The sequence below is a fragment of the Diadema antillarum genome, unplaced genomic scaffold (assembly GCF_040938485.1).
Source record: "Diadema antillarum isolate AM-2024a unplaced genomic scaffold, OU_Dant_1.0 seq00001153_RagTag, whole genome shotgun sequence".
In the NCBI taxonomy this organism is placed as follows: domain Eukaryota; kingdom Metazoa; phylum Echinodermata; class Echinoidea; order Diadematoida; family Diadematidae; genus Diadema; species Diadema antillarum.
The window spans coordinates 366,788-394,719 of record NW_027271964.1 but is presented as its reverse complement, the minus strand read 5'-3'; the positions used below and the strand labels follow the sequence as shown (position 1 = coordinate 394,719).

The window sequence follows — 27,932 nt, the reverse complement described above, 5'->3', positions numbered from 1 at the left end:
AGCTGATTTTCACATGAATTTATATCTCCTTTCACCTAAAGAAAATAAAAAATAGACTACAAAGAGAAGAAAGATGGAGCAGGGAGGTGAATTTCCACCTCCCTAGATAGAGTAAAGGAGTGTGAAGATACACTGTAGTTGCAGGGAAAACAATGACCATTACAGTCACAATGCAAGTACAGGCAGAGACTCCAACCCCCAGCACCTTATGATCTGGAGATTCTCCCGCCTGAAACCCCTAGCAAACGGGAGACTCCAAGTTGATGTGCGCGAAGTGCGAAATTCCTTGCGGCCGGGGTCCAGTCAAAGGTTCTAGATGCTCTCTCGTGCTATCTAAGGCTTATTTTTCAACTTACAATATGGCAATAAGTAAGAAATCCTTTCCAACGGGAGGCACAGAGCCAGGGCGGGAGAAATCAAATCCCAAGCGGGAGAACGGGAGATTTTGCAAAAATGGGCTTTTGACGGGAGATCTCCCGTCAAAAGCGGGAGAGTTGGAGTCTCTGTACAGGTACAGTATGTATTCACTACACAGAGATTTTGCTTTCTCTAGCTAGAACGGCACTGAAACATCATCATCAATTTGGTCCAGCTGAATTTGCTGTAACATGCATTTCCCATAGACAAATGCCTTGGTATACATGAGTTCTAGTCTCTAAGGGGTTATAGAAGAGAGCTCTGAGAATGCTAAAAGATTAGGGTACATGAAATACAATGTATGTAGACCTACTATTCATAAACATCATGCCTCTTAGTTTTAAACTATTTTATTAGGAAGAAAATGAAACCATAAGCACACACACAGGACTCAAAATTGATTAAAGTAAGAAATCACTACCTTCACAATTAGCTACTGGCAGCACACTCATCGAATCAGTGTGCAATTTCTTCCCCATGTCATTGAATTGTTTTAATGGAAGTGGAATGGAAGTGAAATGTTAAACAATGATTTTATTTTGATAGAAATACTAATACATTACTGAATAACTAAAATCAGAACATAACACCAAATGTGGGGTACAAAAAGGTACAAAAAGGTACAAAAAGGTACAAAAAATCAATTTATTCAACAAGAGAACCATGGCTCTACTTTGAAAAAAAAAATGCATGACCCACAAAGGAGACAATATGAGCTTTTAATGCCTTCAGGTAATTTTTTGATACAGGGCATGAGATATATGATATGATGTTTCAAAGCTTGTTTGGAGGTTAACTAAATAATGCATACAGTGGTGGCATAAGAAATAACATCTTCAAGTTACAAGACAAATATTGCTCCTTATGCCAATATGTGAGCACTATTTCTATTCTTTCAAATTTTCATTATGTAGGCCTACATGTATATGCAGAGTATTTATGTTGAAATTAATTTGACAAAGTGGTTACAATTCATACACAAACAAATATATCATAAAATATACACAAACATATTATCAAAACATCAAATTATTACACTTGTATGTTACTTTAGTATGTTACATTCTTTGTTTAATAGGCCCTATACTCCTCGGGCAACATGCTATTCAATGTCAAAATGTATTTTTTAATTCTCACAAGTAGTATACACTGTAAATGCCTATTACCTAGAAAATCACAATATTTCTGACAATGTGACTTGCCATATGGGCACGTTATATGTTATATGATTCCATGAAACAAACTACAATGTAATCTTATTACCATCAGGCATATAACTAGCATATCATTATCATGTAATTAAGATCCAGGGATACCATAGCCGATGGCCAAGGCACGGGTCTAACATTATCTATTATCAAAATTAGGATGCACTGAAAATGGCCTGATTTTAGTCACATGTATACCCTGCAGCTGTTAAGAAAATGAAAAGAGATGGTTTAGTGATCATTTAGTCTCCACGCGCAGCTTTTTCATGATGACAATTGAACGTTATTTCACGTCGAGATCAAGTGCGCAAGGCCTCGTAGTCGTACTATTTATGAGACACATTTTCTCGCTGCCCTAGCTGTCGCCTGCTTTTAACACGCTGGCTCTCAGAACCCAAGCGCGACAAAATGCTGGTGGGTAGGTGCGCCGGTTTCAATTTTGCATCTCTGTTATGAAATATAGGCATACGCATAAAAATCACATGGATGATTCAGCCATCATAGAATTTGATGAAAATGTACTCAATACTCACCAGATATCGTAGTAGGTATCCCTGTGAGCCAGCGAAGGCTGGTATTGAACAGAAAACTCAAGTAGGTTGGTTGGTTGAAGATTCTCGCAGCTGCTGGCTAGCTGTGTACAACACGCGATCGTCCAAGCAGTCTCTAGCTCTTTGATTGCGGGCTAGTATCCGAGTACGAGTAGTATCGAGTCGAGTCGAGGTCGTCCGTCGCACACCAATTCATACACACCGCTGAATGCACATTGGTGGCCTCGTGTGTGTGCTTGCCCACACGATGATGCGTGGGAAAATAACGGAGGCAAGATCAGAGCAGTGTACACAAACTAACCTCACACCCAGAAACAGTCCGGTGCGCCTCGCTCGACATACCTTATAGCAGGGAGGTGGAGTTCCACCTCCCTGCTTATAGTACAATGAAATTCATTGCACTGGAATAACGTTTTAAATAACCTTATGTACAAGTAGACTGTGCTTTTTGCAAAACATTAAATGATAAAGGATCATTACCTGACTAGAATCAAATCAACAACAGATCCGGATAACAAATATGTAAGAGAACGTAATGATTTTCGGAAATTATTTTACTTCTTATTGCGTGTTGTGTGCATCTATTGATTTTTGTCAATGTGAAATGTTGTCCAAGGAGCACAAGGGCATAATAAATTAACCTTTTTTTTTGCAAAGAATTACCTTTCTCAAGAATTTTAGTGAAGAGACTCTAAAAAAACTATTAAAGATTCTCTTGATCTTTATTTCAAGCATCAGCATCCGCACATACAACATAACACATCAAGCAGATTTTCCAATTAATTATTCTGACTTCATACATATATACTTCAAAGCAAAGGCTGTTCCAGAAGCTAAAAAACCTCATCTAAAGCTTTCTTAGAAAACTGTTCCTGTAAAAGAATTTGTTTCAGATGACACGTAATGACAAAATTTAGATTTTCTGCAATAAATGTGTAAACATGGTGTTATTCCTGGCCGAATAAGTACAAAGATAATGATCAGTTAGATAGCCTGCACAGAGCATATTATTGCAACGGAACAGAATGTTCAAGATGTATGATAATTATTGGTATAATAATATGCTGAGAAGCGATAACATCATCAAACTCCTAAGTTGCATGTTCCTAGGACTGTTCAAGAACTGTTTCGCGAAAATTAGAAAAAGATTACAATTTCTTGATTTCCCGCATTTTAGTTTAGTCAAATTATCTCTAGTGTTTGTAAAACTTTACTCTTTCTTTTCCGGATTAGGTATGATTACGTGCTAATTTGATAAATGACATTTGAAGGCAAGGAATAAACTTGCGTTCTCCCATCGCAGTCAAAGTAAAGTAGCGTAGCGCCATCTACAGTTTAAAACATTACAATAAGTTCGTCACTCTCAACTCGTACCTCACCACCAGCAAAATTCAACGTTCTTCTTCAAAGTTTTTCTCCAGTGTTCAGTCACACCGTCACCACTGTTGGCAGCAGAAAACTTTTCTCCAAGGCCCCTGAACACCAAAGAATAACACTGAGTACCGCGTAAGATACTTTTGATACATGCGGAACAATTCTTTGAAGGGATAGTATAATTTTGGTTGAGATGCCGGATTCAGATTTTAACTGTTTGCGAGATAATATTGGAAACCACTTATATGAGATATAAAAGAGCATACAATACTATTCTAACAGGAGTGAAAAGTCTATTTGATGAATAGCTGAGATAAAACAATACAACGTAAATCAAAACTGTCCCAATAAAAATTGGGACCCACCTGGTATTATCGGACCACTTTGTTTTTGGATACCTCAGCAAATTCAAACCCAATATTCATCCAGATATACGTTTAATTCCTCCTACAATTGCATGCTCTTTTATGTTCATAATACGTGTTTTCTGATAATATCTCCCCAAAAGTTTAAACCTGAATCCCCATCTCAACCAAAACTATACAATGCCTTTGATTTAAACAACCTCCACACGGGCAAATTAAACTTGCCCTAGACAACTACCGTTGCTCAAGAGAGCGGCAGTTACATTGCACACGCTGACATGCACACACGCTGTACATACTGTACACAAAATAATACTCACACATACATAGAAATACCCACACATCCCATCCCCTCCCAAAAAAAATAAATAAAAATTAGATGATTGAAGGTTACTGTGTCATCTTTTTATGACCCTCAAGATCATTGACAATGATAAAAGAAAATTTCTTGCGGAACAACGTCCAGACGTAATTTCCTTTGATCTCAAGAAGATCAAAAATTTTTTCCCCCTTGTAATATATATATTTATGAAGAATATTTGACTTGAATGAGCTGTTATAAAGACTTTTCTTAAAATGTACTTAAAAAGAACGATGAAGACTTTGTTAAGAAGGGGGCTTCAATGTGTGTGTGTGTGTGTGTGTGTGTGTGTGTGTGTGTGTTTGAGATGAGAAACTACTTATGAAATCTGAAAGAGCATAATACAACCTAATTCTAAAAGGAATTCAAAGTTTATTTGATTTAAAAAAAAAAAACTGTTTTGAAATGGTTGAGATATCCAAATCAGAATGGTCCTAATAAAGAGTTTGTGGGACACACCTTTTATCAGGATCACTTTGTTTTTAGATATCTCAGCCATTTTTTAAAACCGATATTCATCAATAAACCACATGAAATAAATACGAAATATGAAAGAGCGAATGATTCTGAGAAGAATTCAAACTTTGGTTGATGAAAATCGGTTTTAGAATGTCTAAGATATCAAACACAGCTAGGTCTGCTTTTGTTTAGTTTGTGTGTGTGTGTGTGTGTGTGTGTGTGTGTGTGTGTGTGTGTGAAGAAAAGGGATTAATCCACTTTCAAACTTTCAAAAGAGCAATCATTACCGCAGAGAAACTTTTCAAGTTCTGAGGACATGACACCGTCCTGCTCCATAAGATGAATGGCGCCAGCTATTGGCGAAATTAACAAAAAAAGAGAGCAAAAAAAAAAAAAAACCAAACATGAAAACGAAAGTAAATGCGTGGTGTGTAGTTTACTAATCCTCCATGACAGATTATTTTCATCAAGCGTAATCTTCAGCTGATAATTGTCGACCAATATGGGTCACACATTTTAAGTAGATAACAAAAATGATAAACTGTATATAGTAGTTCATTCATTCAATCGCAGAGCAAACATGAAAAATCGTCGTTGTATTAAGTTCTTTTATCCCCTTCCCGTTAGTAAGCAAACGAACATGGCATGTAATCATGCAGTGACATAATTTATAAAATAAAACGTTTCTAATAATGGCTGTTGCTGTTACTCTGTTATGTCTTTACTTGACATCATTTAGTTATCTCTCCTTCACTTGGTAATGCATTTCTCGAAAGTGAGGGAGAGAGAAAACTCTTTACATCTTCTTACTTTTAACTCATCAATTCAATCAATTCAATTCAATCATAGTGTATTTCCAATCATCGAAAATCAAAAAAACATAGTACAAAGTATACATGTGATGAAATAATATTGTTCAAACGTTTGCAAAAGATTCATGTAATATAATTATATACGAGACAAATTATAGAACAACATATAACATGTACAATATTTAGGAAAAACACTGTATAAATACTTCGTGGGCGAGCGGAAAATAAATTCGATTATGGAAAATAGTGATCCACTAAAAAGCAAAGCTTGTCGGACGTGGATCGCTAGATAAATAATGAGTAAATTATATACTATTCTATAACAATATACATGTAATTATTTTGAGATACACCGGTTGGGAAAAAAAATATAGAATACCAATGCTAGTGCCCGGACTCTTCGATTTAATGATTCGATATATTGCACATAGATTAATTTTTGCTATTGTACAAATCGAGTGTTACCACATGATGTAAAAAAAAAAACCAAAACAAAATAACAACTCATCCTAAATTTGACGAAAAAGTTTAAAATGCCAGCCCTTCCGATACACAGGTGGTATTCCCAAGAAATAATCGACCAAACATAGTATATAGGTATAATTATGTATAATTCACTCGTTCCTAATGAGCACGTTTCATTTCGGATATCAACGGTTTGCACGTAATAGTTGTCCCTTTATACACAGCGTCGGACAAACGTTAGGCTAACTCCGGGATTGTCACAACCAATCTTTGTTTTATAAAGATGGAATGATATCGTGTTATTAAGCAATAATTTCAATTTTCAATTTCAATTTCAATTTATTTTCATATTTCTCGATGAAAAATTACATCAAATATAACAAAATTAAATGAGATACATGACATAATAGAATATTGCAAATATATAAAACATAATAGTGGTCGATCTGTTAAGTTTGGAATCTGTGAATGAATGCTAAAGAAATAATTTCCTGAATGCTAGTAAGAGGCCTGTATATAATATATATGCGTATATGAAAATTGTGGACATAATTTCCTCTGCAAGGAACTACAATTTACAATTTACAAGCTACTCCATCTACAAAATACACATATCCATCTCTTTTTTTCTTTTGATAGGCCTACCTGGAAAGCCATTTCATTCATTGTTGTTTTGTTGGGCAAACGTCGGGCAGTCTTGCTGGTTGGCAGGAAAATCTTCGTCCTAAATCATGTAAATAGGTCTAAATGAAATTTGAGTCTGTGAGTAAAGTAGTCTATTGGATCAAAACTGTCATCTTTGATGTGGAGAAAAGGGCGGAAATATGTGGCAGATGACCAGGATTGTTCCTTGATGGGTTTTCGTGCAGCTACCACTATTCGTAGTAGAGTCCGTGAACGATGGCCACGGCGTACATCGTCTGGTTCTCGAACGACGCGCTGGCGAAGTTGTCTGTCTTCTTGTCCCATACGGCGCGGGTTGCAATCTCCATGCCCTGTCCGGTCAATGAACCCATGTAGAGTTGGCAGACGATCTTGTAGCGCGGCATGCGTAGTTCCTTGACGCGCCGCTTGATTTCATCCACCAGATCCTGCGTCACTATGGAGACGTTCGTGGGTGAGTATCGCTTGTCTGATAGGCGACTTTCTAGCAAGTCTTTCAATATTTTCTCGACGGCGCTGGACCTGAACGTCGTACCATCGTCCGGTTTCAGTTTATACGTATTCTCACGGCTCACGGTAGGCTTGGCTCGCTGGGAGCCAGCTGTGGATTGCTGCCCGAAATGCCGATGGAACGCGGTTGTCGAGAAGGCGTACGACATTCGGCGCCAGCGAATTGCTGCGGCCGAGAGCTGCTGCGGCTCACTGTCTTTCGTGCGGTCGGAGCGGCTGCTGGCGATCGAGCTTCGCCGCGACGGCAGGGACTCCTGGCGCCTGCGGCCGAGCATCTGGTTGTTGAACTGTTGGAGGTTACGCTCATTCAGGGAGGACATGATGTGCGTTTGTGTCGGGGCTCCCGTTATTTTAGTCTACTGTCAGATGGATTTAAGCAGTGTTTTTGATGTAACGTACGTTATGTCACCCTGCGTTCTGGTCAAACATAAACCAATTGTCTGCAAGGAAAACATAGAAATGGAAAATATCAAAGAACATTCTATAACATCTTCTAAGTGAGCTGTCGTCTCATTTCAGGAGACATAAATTTTAGATAAACTCACGGCGTGATCAAACCAGGTGAGAACTATTGTAATTGCCGCCATATCTTTTCAAGCAAAGAATCAACTACACTGATGACTAATGGAATGATATAGGACAAGGCAGTATAGTCATCTAATGTTAGACTCTAAGCTTTAAAATGATGTATAACTCAATTCCAATGGACTCAACCTATCTAAAAATAATACTGGAAAGAAAGTACACACTCTGGAAAAGTGTGAACTGAGAAAGAGGTTCTGAAGTACAGTCTATTCAAGCCGTGTCAAGGATGTAAACCACCGGAGCAACAACAATAAAGGGATTATCAGATTAAGCTGACATTGAGCATGCTCTATAAACACATTCTGTCCATGATTGATAACAACTTCCAAAGCAGTAGCATTCTCCTTTCAAAAGTTATTAGACTTGAAAGTGAAGAGAGTGCAAAGGATTTTAGAAATGAAAAGGGGCCTCTAAGATATATCTGATAATTCTACTCTTCGACCAAAAGTGGTTGTAGAAAAACTGCTGAAAACACGCTTTCCCATTCATGTTATGATCCCAAACTAAAAAAAAAATAACGTCTGACATGTAGGTCCCTATAAGAAAAATAGCTCTTTCAGAAAATATGAAAAACTCAAGATTAACTCGGTTGACCCATTTCACCTTTTTTGAGTCCTCATGTAAAATCAAGGACTGCGACTTTTTGTTGGTTTTTGCGATGCACGGTCACATAATTATACATTATGTTTAATCAATGATCATTCACATAAATAAACTCCACTAAATACACGCATTGAATAATAACAGACGGGACTTATCTTGAAAAGAAAATCTGCGTATGAAAAGACGATATAATAACTTCATTGCATGAAACTTAAACGGATACGTAGAAACTTCATACAGAAAAATCACATGAAAAAGCACAGTCCGATGTTAATACTCACATAATATTCGGAAGATGTATGACGTGGTTCGTGATGTATTTGTCCGCACAACCACTAACATTTCTTCTTTCAACGTTATTCCTGGCTCATATCTCTGCACAAATTTGAAGCCGAAACATCGACTTCGGATTAGAGTGAATGCTGTGTTGTCTCTACGAAAATAACGGTGCAAGTGCCGTCTCCAGACCTTGTGATTGTCAGTCTTTCTTTGCGGCTCCCCACCGAACCTAATCCGCTGGATTTAGTTCGCGCGATTAACTGGAACAAATTGAAAGGCGGGATTAAAATAATGATTAACGGAAAAGAATTATCGAACAATTCCTCGAATCGATTACGTTGTGTCAGTTATGCAAATGAAGTACATCTTGGTAGGAGCTGCCTGGCTTCCGTGTTTTGACCTGAACTATGATTATAATGTACAATACCGAATACTTGCTGAGCGGACAAGAAATGTAGAGTGTGAGGTCTCGAACCACGCGGTCAGAGAACTCGCCTGTCTGAAAAACTAACGAAGCGTTGAACGTAGAGGGGGTTGTGACGCAGATTGGCCTCGAGAGACTAGAGATTGGCCCTTTGTTGCCAGGTGTGGTCGGCACTCATTCGTGATGGACGTACACGGTTGATGGCGATGAGTTACGGATGTTTAAAGGAATCTATACTCGCTGATTCATTGCTCTTAATGAAATTAATCGAAGAGTTTTCACTCCACGTGGAGATGATTCGACGCAGATTATTTTCACAAAACAGATCCGTTCATTTCCATCTGAATTAACAGAATCTACCAAGCACACTATCGTCAGGCTATTGCTTCCCGACAACGCGAACATTGATCTCGTCGGGGGAAGTAATCGTTGTGATTGTGTTCAGTGGTATCTAATATTTGAAAGCTGTGTTTCTGAAATGAATATCGTTATGTCAAAGACGACAACACACATACACATGCAGACATATAGCAGAGTCAGGATTGACACAAATTCAACGTATACTCTGCAAATTTTATGAACAGGACATGCGCCATATTTCTGCTTGCCTTGACAATTATTGTTTTATTCAACAATCAGACACACTCTTGTTAGTTAAGCGTTTAACTGACACGGAAGAGGAAAAGTTTTACGTATGTCTTGTCAGTGTTTGTTATACATGTGTCTTACCTGAAACCCTCAAACATATACACACATAATTATATCTCCCCCTTTCTCTGTTCATCCTGCTGTCTGCCTCTCCCTCTCTCCCTCTCTCTCTCTCACACACACACACACATACTCTCTCTCTCACACACACACACACACACACACTCTCTCTCTCCCTGTCTCTCTCTCTCTCTCTTTCTCTTTCTCTCTCTCTCTGAAAAAATACATACAGTATAATTATGTATCCGGTGTATAACAGATGTATAATCTGATGTGTTTGTAAGCACACAAAGGTTGCGCAGTCAACGAAAGAAACCAACTTGGCGTCTTTTTTTTTTTTGTCTAGCCCAATCATAGTAATAGTGGAGCTCCCATCTCTGTGACCAGTTTTGCTCTACTTCAGTCGAGCAACAATAAATAGATAAATATTTCACGTTTGTAATGAAGCATATCGTTTCCTGTTAGCACAACTTCTTAAAACTTAGATCTTCCTTAGATCGGTTAAAAGAACAATCTCGACTCTCGGAGAAAAAGCCTTTGTTGCTGCAGCCCCATCTCTCTGGAACGCTCTTCCACTGAGGATCCGATCAGCAGAGACCATTGAAACATTTAAAAAGCTTCTGAAATCACATATGTTCGCATCTTGTTTTGATTGAATTTTCAACGAATTGCTCATTGGGTGTATATCTCTATCTATCTCTTTCTTCTTTTTCAACCTTCTTATGGACAATTATGACTACAATGTATGCTATTCTTTTTGTAATTACGTCCCTCTGCGCCTCAGAATAGGCTACTAGATCGAAGGTGCATTACAAATGCTGTACTTATCATTATTATCATCATCTTCCTAAAAAAAATACTTACCAATACCCAATTGTCAGGTTGGTGTCAGAATTGTCATCATTCTGCCTTCTGCTTTCACGATCCTGTTGATCACGTAAGAAGTGTGTTAGAATTTAATGATATCGATAGGGAGTGAGTTAATGCCATCGATTTTCCATTGTACTACTCTTACACAACCTAGTCTTATCATCCTGTTCTTGCCCGGAAGCTTCACCAGTTTTCCTCACAAATCTCTGCATTCTGCAATTCGCTAGACGAGAAAATTAGTCAATTTCCCTGCGAGGCAACAACAGTCGTATGCAAATTTGAACCACCGTCATCTTGAAGATAAAGATCTCTTTGTAGTGCTAATGTGTTAAATGTATAGTTCTCTGGTACCAGAGTATAGTACAGGGGAAACTCGGTATAACGAACACTGCTATAACGAGATATCGGTTATAACAAGGAAATTTTCCCGGTCCCAAATTTCCTTCCACACAGGTCTATGTAAAATGCTACTCTTATAGCGAGATCGGCTATAACGAAATAACTGCTATAACGAGATAAATTTTGTGACTTCCAAACAAAGAAAAACATAGTCAATCAAACCTGCTATAGCGAGGTAAAGCAAAATGCCTTCGGTAAAGCTTTACTTCGCCTGTGCTATTTGTCTTGTACACACATAATCATTTTCTTCAGTGCACTCCAACTAGCACTGCATGTTGTACGTGTAAGTGTGTGTGTGCGCGCACACTGATACATGCAGAAAATGTGGTGGGACGGCCATATGTATACATGACATCATCATGACGTTTAGCAGGTGTGAGGCAATCTGATGCTGTGATTGGCCTTCTACGTAGGGAATTTCCCATCTTCACACACACACACACACACACACACACGCAGTCATAATGTACATACAGAATGTGTCACATACACACACAGCATTGTGCAGACCATATTCAAGCTTTCCACACAACACACACCCATACGATAACCACATACCAATCCACAGACGATCTTGATACAGTAGTGATACAATCGCAAGCTATATAAATTTACAAATTCAAACATCTACAATTAATTAGAAACACATTCTTGATATTGGATTTCCTTGGTGAAAAACATCTTCTTACCCATAAAGATGAGTATTTCCCTCACACACAATATCAAGTTATCAGTATTGATTGAAATACGATGGGTAGTCCCACATGTGCAAATTAATGTCTTTATGTTATGCCTTCTTTTATGCCTACTGATATAACGAGATATCGGCTATAACGAGGAAAATGACTCGGTCCCGACCATCTCGTTATATAAATATCGAGTTTCCACTGTATGTCAAACAATCTGCCATGGACACTTTCAGCAAGTTATAGTATAATCCGCAAATCAGAGATTAGAAGACGTGAAAGCTTTTATAGATTTTATGCAATTCTTGTAGAATAGAAGCCAACTACATGAACTAAAGACAGGAGACGCAGATCATAATTATTATGCAGATTGACAACGGACAGACGCGATATTTTTCCCATTAAATTTAAAGGGGATTATTCCAGTGCAGTTGAAAGCTAGTCTGAAAAGAAGAAGTAAACTTTTTTAGCACAACAATAACAATTTGATCAAAATGGGGAAAAAAATAAGGAAGTTATGACATTTTTCAAGTTTCGCAAATTTTTCAGGAAACAGTTATTGAACAGTCAATAAGGATATGCAAATAGTGAAGTGATGATGTCATCCCCTTACAACTTGCCATATAGTTTGTACATAAATAATTTGAAATTTCCAGGTTTTCATTCAAACACTACGCCCCATATTCTCAAATCTTGATTATATCTTAACTGATCATTATTCTGAACTTATTCAATCAGAAATAACGTTTTACCCTTAACAACAGAGAGATATTCAATTTTCGCCGTTTTTTCACGATCAATGAAAAATTGTGAGGTGATGAGACATCTTTAGCTTACTCATTTGCATAATCCATATATTGTTCTCCGGAAATTAGCGAACTTCACAATTTCAAAATTTTAAACAGATTTTGATCAAATTTTCACCTTTGAACATTGTTGAAGTCGTAAGATTTTACTCTATTTTACCAGACTAACTTATAACTCGACTGGAATTCCTCTTTAAAACAAAGGTACTAAGAGCCTCATCTCACGATACACCTTTCTTCAACGTGAAATTCATTACACAAAGACTGCAGTATATTCATTCAATTAATCGCCTTTAATATTTCATCAATACACCGCAAGACAGCATAATTAGGATGTCAGCTGCCTCAGTATTTACAAAGTATATGCGTAATTCTTTTCATCTACTTTTTTTTTAGCTGCCCAAAATATGGATAGCCATCTTGATAACACACCGTACTGTCATGCACGGAAAAATGATTTCATAGCAATCCTTGAAGGGAATCGGTGCTATCATTTGGCTATAGTCAGAAGAATGTTGCTCCATGCAGACCTCATATACAAGCGAAGAATTACTCAATTCAATTCAGTATTTTCATTGCCGAAGATACAATCATTTTCTTCATCACGACATTTACACGATTTTAACTCTTGCATTAGAAACACGAGACTATACCAGGGGAGCTGAATATTCGATATGAATACAATTTGTTAATTCGTTCAAAAAATATAAACTCCAACACGTTTTGGTACGTTCCCCCCCCCCCGTATCTATCCACACACAGTGTTAGTGATCTAAAAGTTTAAGAGAGAGGATCATTAATCTAATGATTGACATGAACCGCCAAAGCCAGGGTTAATAACATGGAGGATATATCATTATTACTCTTTTTCTTTTAACAGACAACTTGATAAACCTTTTCTTGTACTATTTTGTGAGAGTGGGGTTCATTCGTGGATTCTCCTCTTCTAACAAATTACACTCAAAATACTCAACCAAATGGTCACGCTTCAAAAGTGAATAACTGTCCTTAATTCCACTTTACTTTTCTACGCGAGGGACATAACATGGTCTCCTACTTATCTTAGATCTGTAATCATTTAATACTGTTCTGCTTGACCTGGACTACGTTTAAGTGCAGATGGCACCTTACTCCATGTACCCAAAACCAACAGTAGAGCGGGGGACAATGCTTTTGTGACGGCTGCGCCGCGATTGTGGAACGATCTACCTCGGTTCGTCCGCATTTCCCCATCCCTTGGTGTCTTCAAGAAGAATCTTAAGAATTTCCTTTTTTATTCTAAAATGTGACTGAATTTTGTTGTGAAGTGCTGTGAAACCAGTCATTGACTGTGTAAGGGCGCTACGCCGATCCGATTGTATATTGTATTGTATATTGTATTGTCCACACGCAATTCATGTTGTTTCTCAGTAGAAATAATCCGGCCGTACACAATGTAAATCGTGTGTCTAAAACATGGCAGTTCCACCCTTCAGGTGCTGACATAGTCGTCACCAATATATTTTCATATTTTGAATAATAGTAAGATACATGTATTGAAATCTTTACTCGTCGTTATTACTTAGTTATGATTATTACGCAAAATTGATATGATTATGATCTGAAGATCATCCTTAACCAAGCAACTTCTGACTTTCAAGTAAAAATGAAGAAATCAGAAGTTGTCTTTGCATTGATCAAACTTGTTATATTTGCCATTGAGATGTTATCGCATCTCGTATTCAACCTTTTGAGTTGCTTGCCTTTTCTAAGAATTGTACGATTTCTTTTGCATCATGCACGCACCTAACTTTTCAAATCTATGTACAAGTATGTATTTCAGGTAATAATTACGATGTTTGCAAGGGCGCCTCTATCTTCATTCGAAATTAATCGTACTATGAAAAAAAAACAACAACCCAATATTGAGGACTGTGCCACCTACCTCACTTTGACCTAACCATTGACCTTTGACCTTCGATTGACAAAATCTAGGCGGAGTCGAGCGCCATGATAACTTCGGCGATAAAATCGAGATGTTGACTTATATTAATGGCAGAGCCTGAAAACTATACATGCGTTCCGTCAATATTGCTAGTTTTTTTTTTTGCGTAGACATAGGTTTTTGTTTGTTTTTCAACTGAACTCTTAAAGATGAAGAATCCGCATGGACCTTTGTCATAGCTTGCTTTAAAAGGGCCAACATCCGTTGTGGTAGCGTTTACGTTTGAGCTAAACCCAGGCGAATCTAATAAAATATAATAATTATTCATGTACTTATTTCTTTAAATTTCATGTTATCATTATCATTATTATCATTCGTGTATATTCATTTATTTATATATCTATTTTGTTAGTAGCAAGTTCCATGACCCTAAAGGACAATGCATATTGTGATGTGAGATACACGTTTCATTCAAAGTACGTGGCATGGACGGATGCAACGGCGTATAGGGATTCGTTCTGGAACGTTGCCGTGGCAAAGTTATCGGTTTCTGTGTTCCAAACAGCTCGGCTAACCATCTGCATGCTTTGTCCATTCTTCGAGCCGATGTATATCTGGCAGACGATCTTATAGCGCGGCATTCTCAGGTCCTTCACGCGCTTCTTGATCTCATCCGACATGTTCTGAGTGAAGATGGAGACGGTTGTTGGCGCGTACTGCGCGCTGGATAGGTGCGTCTCCAGGACCGTTTTCAGAATCTTTTCGATAGCACTTCTCTTGAAAGCAGTCCCTTCGTCTGGCTTCATCTTGTACGTGTTCTCGTATCGCACGGCAGGTTTCGACTGCTGCGACTCTGCTGCGGAGCGGAGCAAGGTATTTCCGCGATGGCTGCCCATGGATATGGAGTAGGCCCGCGAGAGACGACGCCAGCGGGTTGGCGGCGGCAGCGGCCCGTCACCATCCTTGGTGGAGTGACTGCTACTGACGATGGAGCCGCGGCGTGACATGATCGAGCGACGACGCCCTCCCTGTCCGCCCGGCTGCTGCTGGTTGAACTGCTCCAAGTTACGTTCGCTCAATGCTGCCATAGTTCCGTAACGGCGCACAAGTGTGTCTTGAGGAGTTGTGATAAACGTGAATAATGTCTGTAGTGTGCGAAAAGTGGCCTACAACTTCCTTACAGGCTGCATGTCCGAATCATTCCAACAAGCAGGTAGAAGTTGGTTGGATGAGTGAACAACCGTTTTGCGCCCAGGAACTACTCCGAATCATGGCGTTATGTCTGTAAAAAATCAAATACATACAAAATGTTAATGCAATTAATGAGAAACATAGTAAGAGAGCAGTACAGAGGCCGAACAATTGTTTTTTTTTAATCGACCAGAGATGATTTGGAAGAAGGGGACATTTGAAAACAGAAAAAGTTATAACCAGAGACTGTACGAGAGATGTGTGACGAGAGATGTGTGATAGGGCGGTGAGTTGGCTCAGTCGGTAGCGCGTCTGCCTCACGATCGCGCGGCCCGGGTTCGAACCCGAGTCTGGACTGAGCAATGTTGTGTGTAAACATACCGTCCCTTCTAGCAAGAGGCAAAACACTCTGTCCCTCGGATAGGACATAAAATGGAGGTCCCGTGTATGAGAGAGTCACAGCTCATGCACGTAAAAGATCCCGCTTCATTCATTCATCGCAAAGAGCAGGGTGTCTAACCCGGTGAAGTGGTCCCACCCCACATCCAACTGGACCCCATGGAAGACCAGCTTAGTGTAGCTGAATATGGGCTATCCAGCCATCTTCGCAGATGGAAAATGAACAACAACAACAACAACAACAGGCTTCTTCCAAACGATAGGGGCGATTTCGGCATAAGTCGCTTTCTGTGGTGAAGTTGAAAGGCTTGTGATGTGAAATCCCAGTCAATACACTTCGTCGTATTGGTCCTACTCGCGAAAAATTCATTACCTCTTGATACCTAGTTCACTGTAACTGTAACTACACTCCGCTGGTCCGACTACATTATTTCTCCCGACGGGATTACAGAAGATCACGCGGAAGAAACACTGTGCCACCCAACATAACAGCATAATGCTACATAATCACTCGCACACACAACACACAAACACACACAAGGTAACACACTGCTTTATACGTGACAATTAAGGTTGGTGCACATTACATGAATCTAATAGGTAAGACTTTCATTCTTCTTAAACATGTTTTATGATGGGCTACCTCTCTTATTCTATGCTCTTTGAAGGCTCAATTAGGGTGGAGGGCTATGAATTTCTACGAAAATATGACAACGAAAGATTAGCAGACCATTGTAATGCACAATGTCTATCTAGTTGTGTGGCTAATTCTCGCCCGAGATCTCACTCAAAGCGAACTCACTGCCGCTGCGTTTGGGTCCCGCTTCATAAAACTTGTTATCAGTAACAACTGCCACATTTCTGCGTCACATTTGCTCTCAGCGAATCAGATGCAAGGATTTCGGTAGCGTATAACAACTACTACTACTTGTTATTGATAACAAGTTTTAAGAAACAGGGCCCTGATTGTCTCTGTCACCTGTGCTTTCTTTATCCTAGTATAGGTCGGGGACAGACTGATGAAGGTACCCATGACGAATGCCAGGGCTGGAGAACTCTCAGGGGAGCGAACATTTTAGATTTCGTTCCACTCAGCTTGCTCCTTCTGTCCCCGATGTGTGGAGATGCTATATAGTGGGGCCTACGTGCGCGTCGTCGAAAATCGATTAGGACAAGGTGGCTGCACAATCACCCACCCGTGACCCTGCTAAACGACATTGTGTACACTGGATCGAACCGACATTGCTGACCTAACTAACTCAAAGGCAGGCAACAAAGAGTTGAGGTAACATTCTCATCGCTGAGTGCAATGTGCTTGCCTGCCTGCCTGACTGACTGTATATGACTGACTGACTCTGCATACCGACACGTCAGTTATGTATACCCAGAACTGAATTGATAGCAAGAGTGTTGAATTTCTCACAAGAAGATTTAGAAACCAGGTCCAGGACCGACGAAGACACCACCACCACCACCGAGAACAGAACTTGAGCACCAGTGCGTGGGATGCATAACATGATCTCTCAAACTGTGACTCCTAACAACCCATTATTGTTTCTACACTGGTGCTAGTTTTTCGTGTTTCCTTCTTCACCTAACTGTAATAATAAGCTCGAGACTTTCCAAGTAACATCCTGATGAAATATTTTTATATGAAGGAGCGCCAATAATGACTGCAACAAAAGAGTGGGAGACCTTGAGGTTCTATTTCCAGACAATAGTACTATGTCCTGTTAAAGATTGATCACCATGAATATCATTAGAATCTCACTATCAATCTCTATCCATTGCAATTCGTCACCTAAATGGCTCAGGCCTTGACTGCGGGGTGTCCGCGCAGCATCCATTTAGATTTCGAGGAATGAAAGAGAGGGCGCTTCTTAAAGGAAGAAGGAGAGGAGAAGGCAGATGAGGAAGAGAAGGAGGAGGAGGAGGAGGAAGAAGAACAAGAATACGAAGAAAGAAGGAAGAAGAAGAAGAAGGAAGAGGAGGATCAGGAGGAGTACATTCTACCGTCAGGCGTGAAAATAGTATAGAAGAACAAATCCGAAGCATACTTGTATTCCGAAATTAATTTACGAGTCTAAAAGATATCATAATTGCCATACGAACTTTTGTTTTGCCTGCTCAAAGCTCTCCCTTAACAATGCTCAAGCCGTGTTTTGTTAAGATTATGCCTTAGAAGAGCTCTTCATTGCGTTTTCACGTCCAAGGCCTTATAGGTTACTAGTACTTGCCGCAGTGCGGAGGATGAAGTTCACCGAACATCATTGTGTCCACGTTCAATACGAATCAATGTAAAGACAGCTCACGTACCCCTGGACTTTTCTTTGTTTCTTGGCGTCATTACAGGCAAGATTGACGGCCAGTAAATCCCTCCTCCAGTAGCGGAACACTAAAAGTAAGGACACAGCGCCTCATCACACAATTGACGTGGTCGTTTAGATGTAAATTTCGTTTCACTTCAGTCGATGTGCTAATGATGATCGCTTATTTCAAGCAGAAGCTCAAGTACACTCGATCGAAGCAACGCGTAAATGAAGAGAAAAGAAACGGACGAACACGCTTGCGTGCACACTGAAGAACTGCTGCTGGATTCTGCCTCGAGCCAGCATCGCACAACATTGTGAGAGGTAGTTGCCATGGCCACAACACGCGACAAGTGCAAGGGAGAGGTCCGCTCCGGGGGGTGACCCTTCGTGACATGGGTGATATATTGAACTGACTTCGCAATCGTCATGAGACAAAGTTATGTTCCCTCCTCAGCCCACTTCCCATTTTCCTCACACTTTCAACCCCTCCCTCCCCTTCTACCCCCCCCCTCTCTCCTTCTATCTTTCCAATATTATTGTCAGTAAAGGATCTGAAAGGAACCGGCGACCTACCATCATGTACTCTTTGTACTGGATGCTGTCGTTGTAATGATATTATGGGAAGAACGTCAGAAACATTGCACAGTAGCAGAGATCAACCACAAGTGGTGTCATCCTCTATGAAGTATAAAGCCCGAGAGTGCAGGTCTGCACCACGTTCAAATTGAGCGTCATAAAAAGAGGAATTTGAGTGAAGATTCCATTAGTGTTCAGTGCAGTGGGAGATTTACAAGGTGATAACATCACCGCCTTTGCCATTTTTGAGTATGTTGTCGTGACTTATATCGCTTGTCAAAAACGCGTGACAATTCCACAGAATTTCATGGCGTTCTTATTTCAGGCCCGATTTGATGAAACCGCTATAAGATATTTTTGTCCTGATTTTACTCTTTTCGCTAAAGCCTACTTCAACACGGTGTGGATTGGCAGTATAGATACATCACTACGTGAATCGCAATCGACGTCTAAAGAGAAAGAGAGAAAAAAGAAAAGAAGGACAGTGGGGAGAGGGGAGATACCATGTAATAACTAACTCCTTTTGATAGGTAACTCCTGATTTTTGCATTTTATACGCCATGTCACCATCACCACAATAGCAGGCACACCCGTGTCTCCGGAGACGACACGGAGCACTGACCTGGGCTACCCCTCTGGAAGCCACCAACTCCAAACACTCCAAACACCATCGATATGATATATAGACAGATCTCTCATGGTAACGAGAGAGTTAAAGAGGTATAGACCACATTGTTGCCGGGATAGTTGTTTGCGCAGCGTGTTTTTCTTTGAAAGTTGTGAGGATTCAAATAAAAAACAGCACGAACCCCTTAGTATCTGTTCAAACATGTCAAATGGCGTTATATCATAGTTCTGCGCGTCTCGGATTGATGAAGGACTAACGCTGAAAATATCAAGTGCAACCTTTTGATTACTTTTTGTTTTCACTAGACTATAGATATTGCAGAAGCGATGACATAGACCTGTATCAATTATTTGGAATTTAATCGCCAAAAGGCTCGTAACATTAAGTATAAATGAGTATAATTATTGGGATACTGGGATACTGATACGCTTCTGGTATACTTCGTCGCAGAGAGCAGGGTGCATATCCACGATAGCCCGGTAAAGTAGTCTGCCCCAAGTATACCTGGATCTCATGGAAGGTCAGCTATACAATGCAGCTGAATATGGGTTATCCAGCCATCTTCTCAGATGAAAAATGAATACAAAAAATTCATAGGCTTTAAAAATAGGCAGATTAAAAAGAAAAGAAAAGAAGATTACTACAGATCATAGTGTACTATAGGAATGTACATCTCTTGTTCCCCAATGAATGAATGTGCACATCAGATAGCTTCATGAACTAATTATTATTTTTTTTTCTTCCACGACACGCCAAAGCAAGTATGATATGGAATTATCTGTGCCTCTATAAATACAAAGGAACAGGCGGCGCAGAAAGAATGTTTGCACGTAAATACTATTTATACTGATGGTACCATCTTTCGTTATCGATCTACTGGGCATGACCTGTTATGAACACATTATTGTAAAGAGCGAAATAATGGTTTCTTTGAAATCTTCTTTGCTTCTTTGCAAATCATAGCCAATTCAGGCGTATTGAAGCCATATAAAACAGATATGAGAATCAGCCAGCTCTGCATGTGGTATATTCCATGTGTTTTTACAATGCAAGAAGCAACAAAAGAAAGAAACCCAACTGGAAAGCACACAGTGTCCCACAGTGTGTTCATATTGTGGTCATATATAGTCGACTATATGAAAACGCTCGAATTTAACAGTGTGGGGATGATTTCCCACTGTGGTTTGGTTTTCACAGTGTTCACGTGGTAATGTTCTGTGTCACACTGTAAATTGATGATTCGCAATGTGTTCACGCTGTTAAAACACTCGAATTTAAACAGTGTGAAGAGATTTCACACTGTGTTCACAATGTGTTCACATTGTCTTCACAGTGTTCACACTGTGTTTTTTTCACACTGTGGGATTCTGTGTTCTCTCCAGCAGGGAATACGAGAAACAGAAGAGGAAGAAAAAGAAGGGAAACAAAGGGAAAAAAAAGAAGAGGAAGAAGACTTAGAGAAAGAGATAGAGGAAACAAGAAGAAGTGGAAGAAAAGCATCGAGGAAGAAGAAGCACAAGGCCAAAGCAGAGAAACACACAGCAAACAGCAATCTTGATCTGAAGTGGACATAACTGGTAGCATGGTCCTGTCCCCGGAAATTACATGAAAGTCCCGTACCCCATGACGTCAGACATACAATTGTACAGGCCAATGTGCAATGGCTATAGATATTGCGCGAAGAAGTCACCTTTTTGGGCCGAATAAAAAAATCAAGGGAGTGAAAATCATTATGGACTACGAATTGCAAACAGATTTTCATGACAACATTTGCACTGGGGGTCCTGCTTTATGCAGCACACGGTTGTAAAGAGAGCAGAAATAACGCCCCTTTCCCATGGGACGCCTGCCACCTCCATTTTTGCCAATCCGAAAATGAATGACTGTACAAAATAATCAAAATGATCGTTTGAATATTACTCGTACACACTGTTGTGAAAGCAAGTTGGTCCATGGCAACTCCTGCCCGCTGTTCAATGTCAGTGTTTACCTTCGTTGCCATGGAGATAGGCTTCCACCAGCCTCTTTCTCCTCGTTGTGAATGGCACGTTCTTCCGAGTTAATGCTATAAAGGTATTATTAGCAACTTCTCGCTTTTTTTTTCTTGAACTGTACTATTCTTTCCGTGATGCCGACACCGTAAACAGAGACCATGGAATACGACTGAGACTTTACAAAAGGAAGAAAGCATACCATAGAATTAGGGTGATGAATTTGCCCATTAAAAGAGATGAATAGAATCCACCAAAGCTGAAAAGGTATGGAAGAAACATCAAAACCAGTCAACCTCTTCGACAGGAGAATACGGAACCAAAGGTTAGAATGGTTTGAATGAATAGATTTGGCGGATTTTCAGACGCTGGTGTTTAGTGTCAGGAATTTGAAGGAATAACGGGGATAAAGCTCGATTTTCCTACAGCAGTACGCCCTTGGAGCAACAACAAGATTATCTGCAATGATCCATTCGGCAAATTACGCGTATACGAAGCATCGTATGCACCAACGTTCTGGAAAGTCCAATGTACATGATGGTGCAGAAAGAGAAATTATAGTGTTATGCCAATATGACAAAGCCAAGACATTCAAAAGGAGTTACTCTCTGACCACGTACTCTATACCACTGGATATACAATATTATCGGTTTTGCAGCAAATGGGCGGATTTGATCTTTTTCTCTTGTCAACTCCATCTATCTGATCTACGTGAGACGAAATCCCAGGACTCTCTATATAAAATGTATTCAGTACAAAACTAACATTTTGAATTGACAGTTAGCACCCAAGAAGCATGGGTAAATAATCACTGTAATTTTGAAAGACCCCGGTGTCTAGGTAGAAATTGCGAACATGGTATACAGTATGATATATCATTGCTCTATCATAATTTTCCTTAAACATTTATGATTGTGAAATTTCCATCTTATTTGACCTTGATCTATGTAGAACGAAAATGAAAAGATAAAGACTTGCAACAAACTTAGAAACTCGTTGAGATAAACAGAGTCTGGCTTCCATCTTTGATACACGGCAAATTTCGTAAGTGCAGACGAAAAGAACAACTTAATACACTATCTCTTTTATTTCCATCTTTCATCTTATTATCCTCCTTCTTCTACGAAAATGTACAGTAATTGTGCCCCATTCATGTGGCATGAATGGTATTTGGGTTTCCATTACAACAATGGAGCTAGATGTCAATTAAAAGTTGTATATGAATTTAGGAACTCGCAGAGGGGACGATCCAATGTTAAAATGCAGTTTGATATTGTAGTCACTCTTGATATGACCCAGTTGGTATTATTATGCATAAAAAAATGTCGAGACCGAGGCCTACTTTCTCCCTGCCAGTGTTTCAAACACCTTTAACAGTGAGTTACAAACACACAGAGAATACAAAATGTGCTGGGATACATGATCATCTTATGGCTGTCACGTTCAGACTAGAACAGTACTGCTATAGGGCTGATGTGAATATCGTTAGTAAAAATGTACTACTCAAACATGCTCGTTCTGACTAACTATGCTAGTTACACGCCTAAATATTTAGCGAGTTCAATTTTTCGGGACTTCCCGACAATTTTGCAAGGGGTTGGATTGGCGACCGTGGAGTATATCAATGGAATGAAAATGTAATCGTGCACATCGCATTCATGTCGGGACGACAGATGATATTCATGCGTATTTTAAACTTCGCGATTAGCACACTACTTGCGAAATTCGCGAAAAAAAACCCGACAACAGCGAAATGTGTGGCATATACAGTACTATCGGTAGGCCTATGCGTTCTATCTACAGAGCATAAACCCACACACTGGCATAGAATATCGAAATCCTTTTCGAACAGACCTTGTACAGGACCTGGAGTTAGGACTGCTAATCACACATGCTAATGTTCGGTATATAGGGCGACTGTATGGGTTAATCATTGTGTTGAATGGTACGTCTCAAACAGGTTGCCCTGTCAACGGTCAACGCAATACGGCAACGTCTGATTAGAGATGTATGTTTCTGTGTATGTTTATGTGGGTTTGTGTGTGTGTGTGTGTGTGTGTTTGGGTGTGCTTTAGTTGATTTTTGATTTTTCAGTCCTATGATCATCATACCAGTGAAAACAATTCCAAAAAAAAAAAAAAAATCACAAGTCGCGTACATGCGATATTAGGGCCTGCATGATTGAGAATAACACAACTACAATAATATTCTTAACCTGATTTACAAATTTTAACAGATTGATATATGAAAAGTATAATATATAGGTCTAATAGGTTATAATAGTCCAAAATTGAGTTACTTCCTCAAATACTCACCTATCCCAGCCACCATGCCAACCCCCAATCCAAAAGGCTATCCCCTCCCTCCCTCTATGTATGTGTTTTTCAGGACCAATTAAACGTGAAGCGCTTGATAATCGAGTTTACTTTCGTGCAGTGTACACGTAGCAATCAGACATGAACAAATACATGAACGTCATCAAACAAAGTTTGAATACGAGGAGTTGAAGCTTAGAATCGAATCAATATTTGACAGCTACCCATCCTTCAGCATGGTCACAGTTTTAAGACATGAAATAAGACCTAGAAGTCTACACATTCATATTCGTGTAGCCTTAAATGTATGACGTGTAAGGCTCGTTTTCCTGCAGATTCGCACGCCTCGGGGTTTTTCCCCTCTCCTTAGGCTCTCAGTATGACATACATGTAAAATATTAGGAGAATGTAGAATAGTAGAGAAGGTCTATAAAGATTGAAAACTAATCGAGACGAGAGTAGAATATCGAATTGGAGACAATATTGCCATTGTGTTAGAACAACAGCTGATTAAAATAAAGTTATGTTGAAAAGAAATAATGGAATTAACAACATTTCAAAATACTTTGCAATAGCTACATAATTGTTACCTTTCGTTGAGAAGATGACCAGACGTTGTGCATATTCGAAGTAAAAATTATCACAAGAGACTGCGAGATCGACATCAAAAACTATACTCCTTCAAATGCACATCCAAAGAGACCTCAAGTCGTCAATACGGAACACACTTCGAGTATTAAACGATTTGCAAAGAAATAACACCTCGCTTGTTACTGCTCTTGTCGCTGCGATGTGAGTGTAAATAAAAGGTCCGATTGTTATGGCCACTTCGATTTGAAGTACATGATGACCCTATATGCCTAACGAAGTCGAACGTGCGAAAACACACAAAGGGATTGTGCCGCAGACAATGTCTAGGCGATAATGCGGCAAAATGATCCTAGGAAACGATGTATCGATCGCAATCGACAATGTCTATACTTGAACGGAGGTCTTCGTATCGACGTTAGGTCTTCGCGCAGCCCGCACTGGTGGTGCGCTGATCGCTCCTGGAGCGGTTACTAGGTCTGTGTACTGACAACGGACGCCGCACAACGGACAAGCAGCGCGTGAGTAGCACCCGTTACGAATGGGTGAACAACCGCAGAAAAATAAAAACAGAAACAAATCAAAAAGGAACAAAACAACAACGACAACGACGAAAAGTACTTGAAGAGACCCTCCAGATAAAGAGTGCATTCATAAGCAATAACAGGAGACTTCTCAGAATTAATAAATGACGACTGGTCGATTGGTTGGTTGTCTAATGATCGGCTTTCATGGTCATGTGTGAAGCAGAGCTCTACGCCTCTGCACACTGTCTTATTTACTTATTTGTTAAAGACGATCATCTTGATCATCATCCGATTTAAACCTTATCTCTATCGCTCACATTGCCTTATACATCATCCTCGAGAAAAAAAAAAAGTCCGTTCTTAGCCCTGTTAGCTGCCGTGTTCAATTGAGACGAAATTAAGACTCTTTTTTTGGTTTTGTCTCAGGACAGCATGTTTTGAAAGTTGTATATTACCTTATTTTTTTAAAAAGTAAATCAAGTTACTAATGTTTTGTTAAAATTAATTCATTGTACTGAATGAAATGATTCAGTTTACATAACGTGTGCGTTGTGCAATATTGATGGGATTTGTGCAGAATCTCATGCGACCGGGTAACAACTTCGAATTTGGCTTGTGTGACAATATTGAAATACCCATTTTGCTTGATATAGAATCCAGGTAATCTAAGCATGAAATCTGGTTTAAAAAAATCGAGTAACACTTCCCATGTATAGTTTTTTTAGCAATTTTAACTTTTCATGAATCTTGCAGATGTCAGTATGCAGCAATGAAATAATAGAGTGGATTATATTCGCGATGGCATTTATCTAAGGCTTCTTTTCGTGCTTTGTGACGGCTTAAAGCACGTGAAGGTTATACTCTGAATTTTAAATTGCAAATGCAACTCCGTGTTTAATTTGTCTTTAATTGATAGCAGCATTAAATCTTCGCAACACTAGAAGTTTTATGAAAAACATAAGAACAGATTTTTAAAAAAGCGATTAGTTATAAAATGTCTTTCTTTTTTTAACCTTATATATATATATATATATATATATATATAATAGAAACAAAGAAAGGTAAAACCGACCAGAAATGAATGATAAATTGTGCAAACTTTGAGCAAAGAAAATGGGTTTTGATCGGGTTTGAATCCCGATGGAAACCCATTTTCTTTGCTATATGTATTATATATATATATTACATATATATGCCATAAATGTTCAAATATATATATATATATATATATGTATATATGTATATATATACATACATGCATATATATGTATATATGTATATATATATATATATATATATATATATATATATATATATATCAGGTAAGATGTAAGATTGTGATGCGATGACATCAAATCCTCTTCTTATTATATTACTGGTAAAATACTCCAATAGCTGTCTTTATGTCTGATTCTGGTGAAATTTTTACCATGTTGCTTTATTGTCATTGTTTGATGGTCGTTTTATAATTTCAACTCTATCAATTAAAGTCAGGTCGATAAAAAAGTGTTGTGACACTGCAATCCAATGATGCAGTGAAATCGACAAAAACGCTCGAAAAATAAACGACGTGTGAAAGTTTAATTCTCTCCCTGCTGGAAAGAACACAGTGTCCCACAGTGTGAGAAACACAGTGTGATCACATTGTGAACACAGTGTGAAATCTCTTCACATTGTTAAATTCAAGCATTTTAACAGTGTGAGCACACTGTGAATCATCAATTTACAGTGTGAAACAAAACATTAATATTTGAACTCTCTGTGAAAAATCGCACCACAGTTTGGAATCATCTTCACACTGTTTAATTCGAGCGTTTTTACATAGTCAACTACATGTATGTGATCACATTGTGATCACACTGTGGGACACTGTGTTCTTTCGAGCAGGGTTTGCGTCGATTGTAGCGTTGAATATATTATTTTTGAGTAAACGGTTAAAGATAACTTTGAATATATACTGTACATCACATTAAAGGCACAAATTGACCGTTTTGAATTTCATCTTGATTTTACTCTGAACAGTTTGTATATCGAGGAACATAAATATAAATTTGAATCCTAAATTTGACAGGAAACTGGTCAATATAAATTTGAAATACCGATAGATACATTTTTTTTCTCAATAAATTCAATATAAGCAAACCACAAAAAAGAATTTGGTAGTTCGAACCAAGAGACTTTAGAAGTCTTACCAAAATATCGAAATTATTTACATAACAATTACTCTCTTCTCTCTCTCTCTGTCTCACCCATCCATGAAGGAACACTTCGCACAATCCCATCCTTCTACTTTTATACATTTTGTCAATAAATGTCCTCACTCAAGCAGAATGTTGCTCAAACAAGGGAAAATTCTGATGCAAACTATCAGAGGGGGAAAAAACACGTAAACACGCACACACAAGCACACGCACACTCACCGATTAGATTTGAAGCAGAACCTCATAAGTGCCGCAAAGAGAATCATAAATATTTACATGCATAATATGACGTAACATAAGATAAAACTTCACATAATAATAAAGTCAAATACATTTCTTTTGTAAGAGTGTTTTGAAAACCGTCTTCTTTTCAGTAAAAAAAAAATAGAGAGAGAGAGAGAGACTCCTTGAGTTTTCTATATCGATCTCTCTATCGATCATTGCTCGGGTACCATCTTCATTGGTGTGAGGTGTTTTTTTAAAGTTTCTTGCCAATTTATTGCAATTGGTTAAAATTGCTTTTGCGCTTTCCGCCTCCATTAAAGATATATCCATCCACTAAAAGTGCTTCTTAATGACCTCTCCGTTTATCCAGGGAGGTGGGATGCTTTGTCGATAATAAGAAAAACGTTACCGACAGCAAGATAAATGCGTGTACCACCGCTGTTATTCACGAAGTAAAACTTTTTGAGCTCAGTACAGTTATCATCGTGTGCTTATATTGATATACCATAA

The 27,932-nt window shown here is 38.9% G+C and overlaps 3 protein-coding genes across 3 annotated transcripts in view; all 3 read right to left on the bottom strand.

Moving 5' to 3' along the window:
• Window positions 1-2,279, bottom strand: part of LOC139744279 (serine/threonine-protein kinase PLK1-like) — a 78,840-nt gene extending 76,561 nt beyond the window's left edge. The window contains exon 1 of the mRNA XM_071654723.1: window positions 2,159-2,279. The gene's annotated coding sequence lies outside the window, so the exon portion shown is untranslated. The remainder of the gene's footprint in view (window positions 1-2,158) is intronic.
• A 4,608-nt stretch (window positions 2,280-6,887) lies between these two features.
• Window positions 6,888-7,505, bottom strand: LOC139744286 (dynein light chain Tctex-type 5-B-like). The gene has a single exon (XM_071654731.1). The coding sequence runs from the start codon at window positions 7,503-7,505 to the stop codon at window positions 6,888-6,890; it is 618 nt and encodes a 205-aa protein (XP_071510832.1).
• Window positions 7,506-14,936: 7,431 nt separating this feature from the next.
• On the bottom strand, window positions 14,937-15,737 carry LOC139744278 (dynein light chain Tctex-type protein 2B-like). The gene has a single exon (XM_071654722.1). It carries the CDS (start codon window positions 15,555-15,557, stop codon window positions 14,937-14,939), a length of 621 nt encoding a protein of 206 aa, XP_071510823.1. The 5' UTR covers window positions 15,558-15,737.
• Between the last annotated feature and the right edge of the window lie 12,195 nt (window positions 15,738-27,932).

Bases quoted from the DNA above. Each gene is read 5' to 3' on its own strand.
- LOC139744286 (XM_071654731.1), bottom strand. From the start codon at position 7,505: ATGTCCTCCCTGAATGAGCGTAACCTCCAACAGTTCAACAACCAGATG.
- LOC139744278 (XM_071654722.1), bottom strand. From the start codon at position 15,557: ATGGCAGCATTGAGCGAACGTAACTTGGAGCAGTTCAACCAGCAGCAG.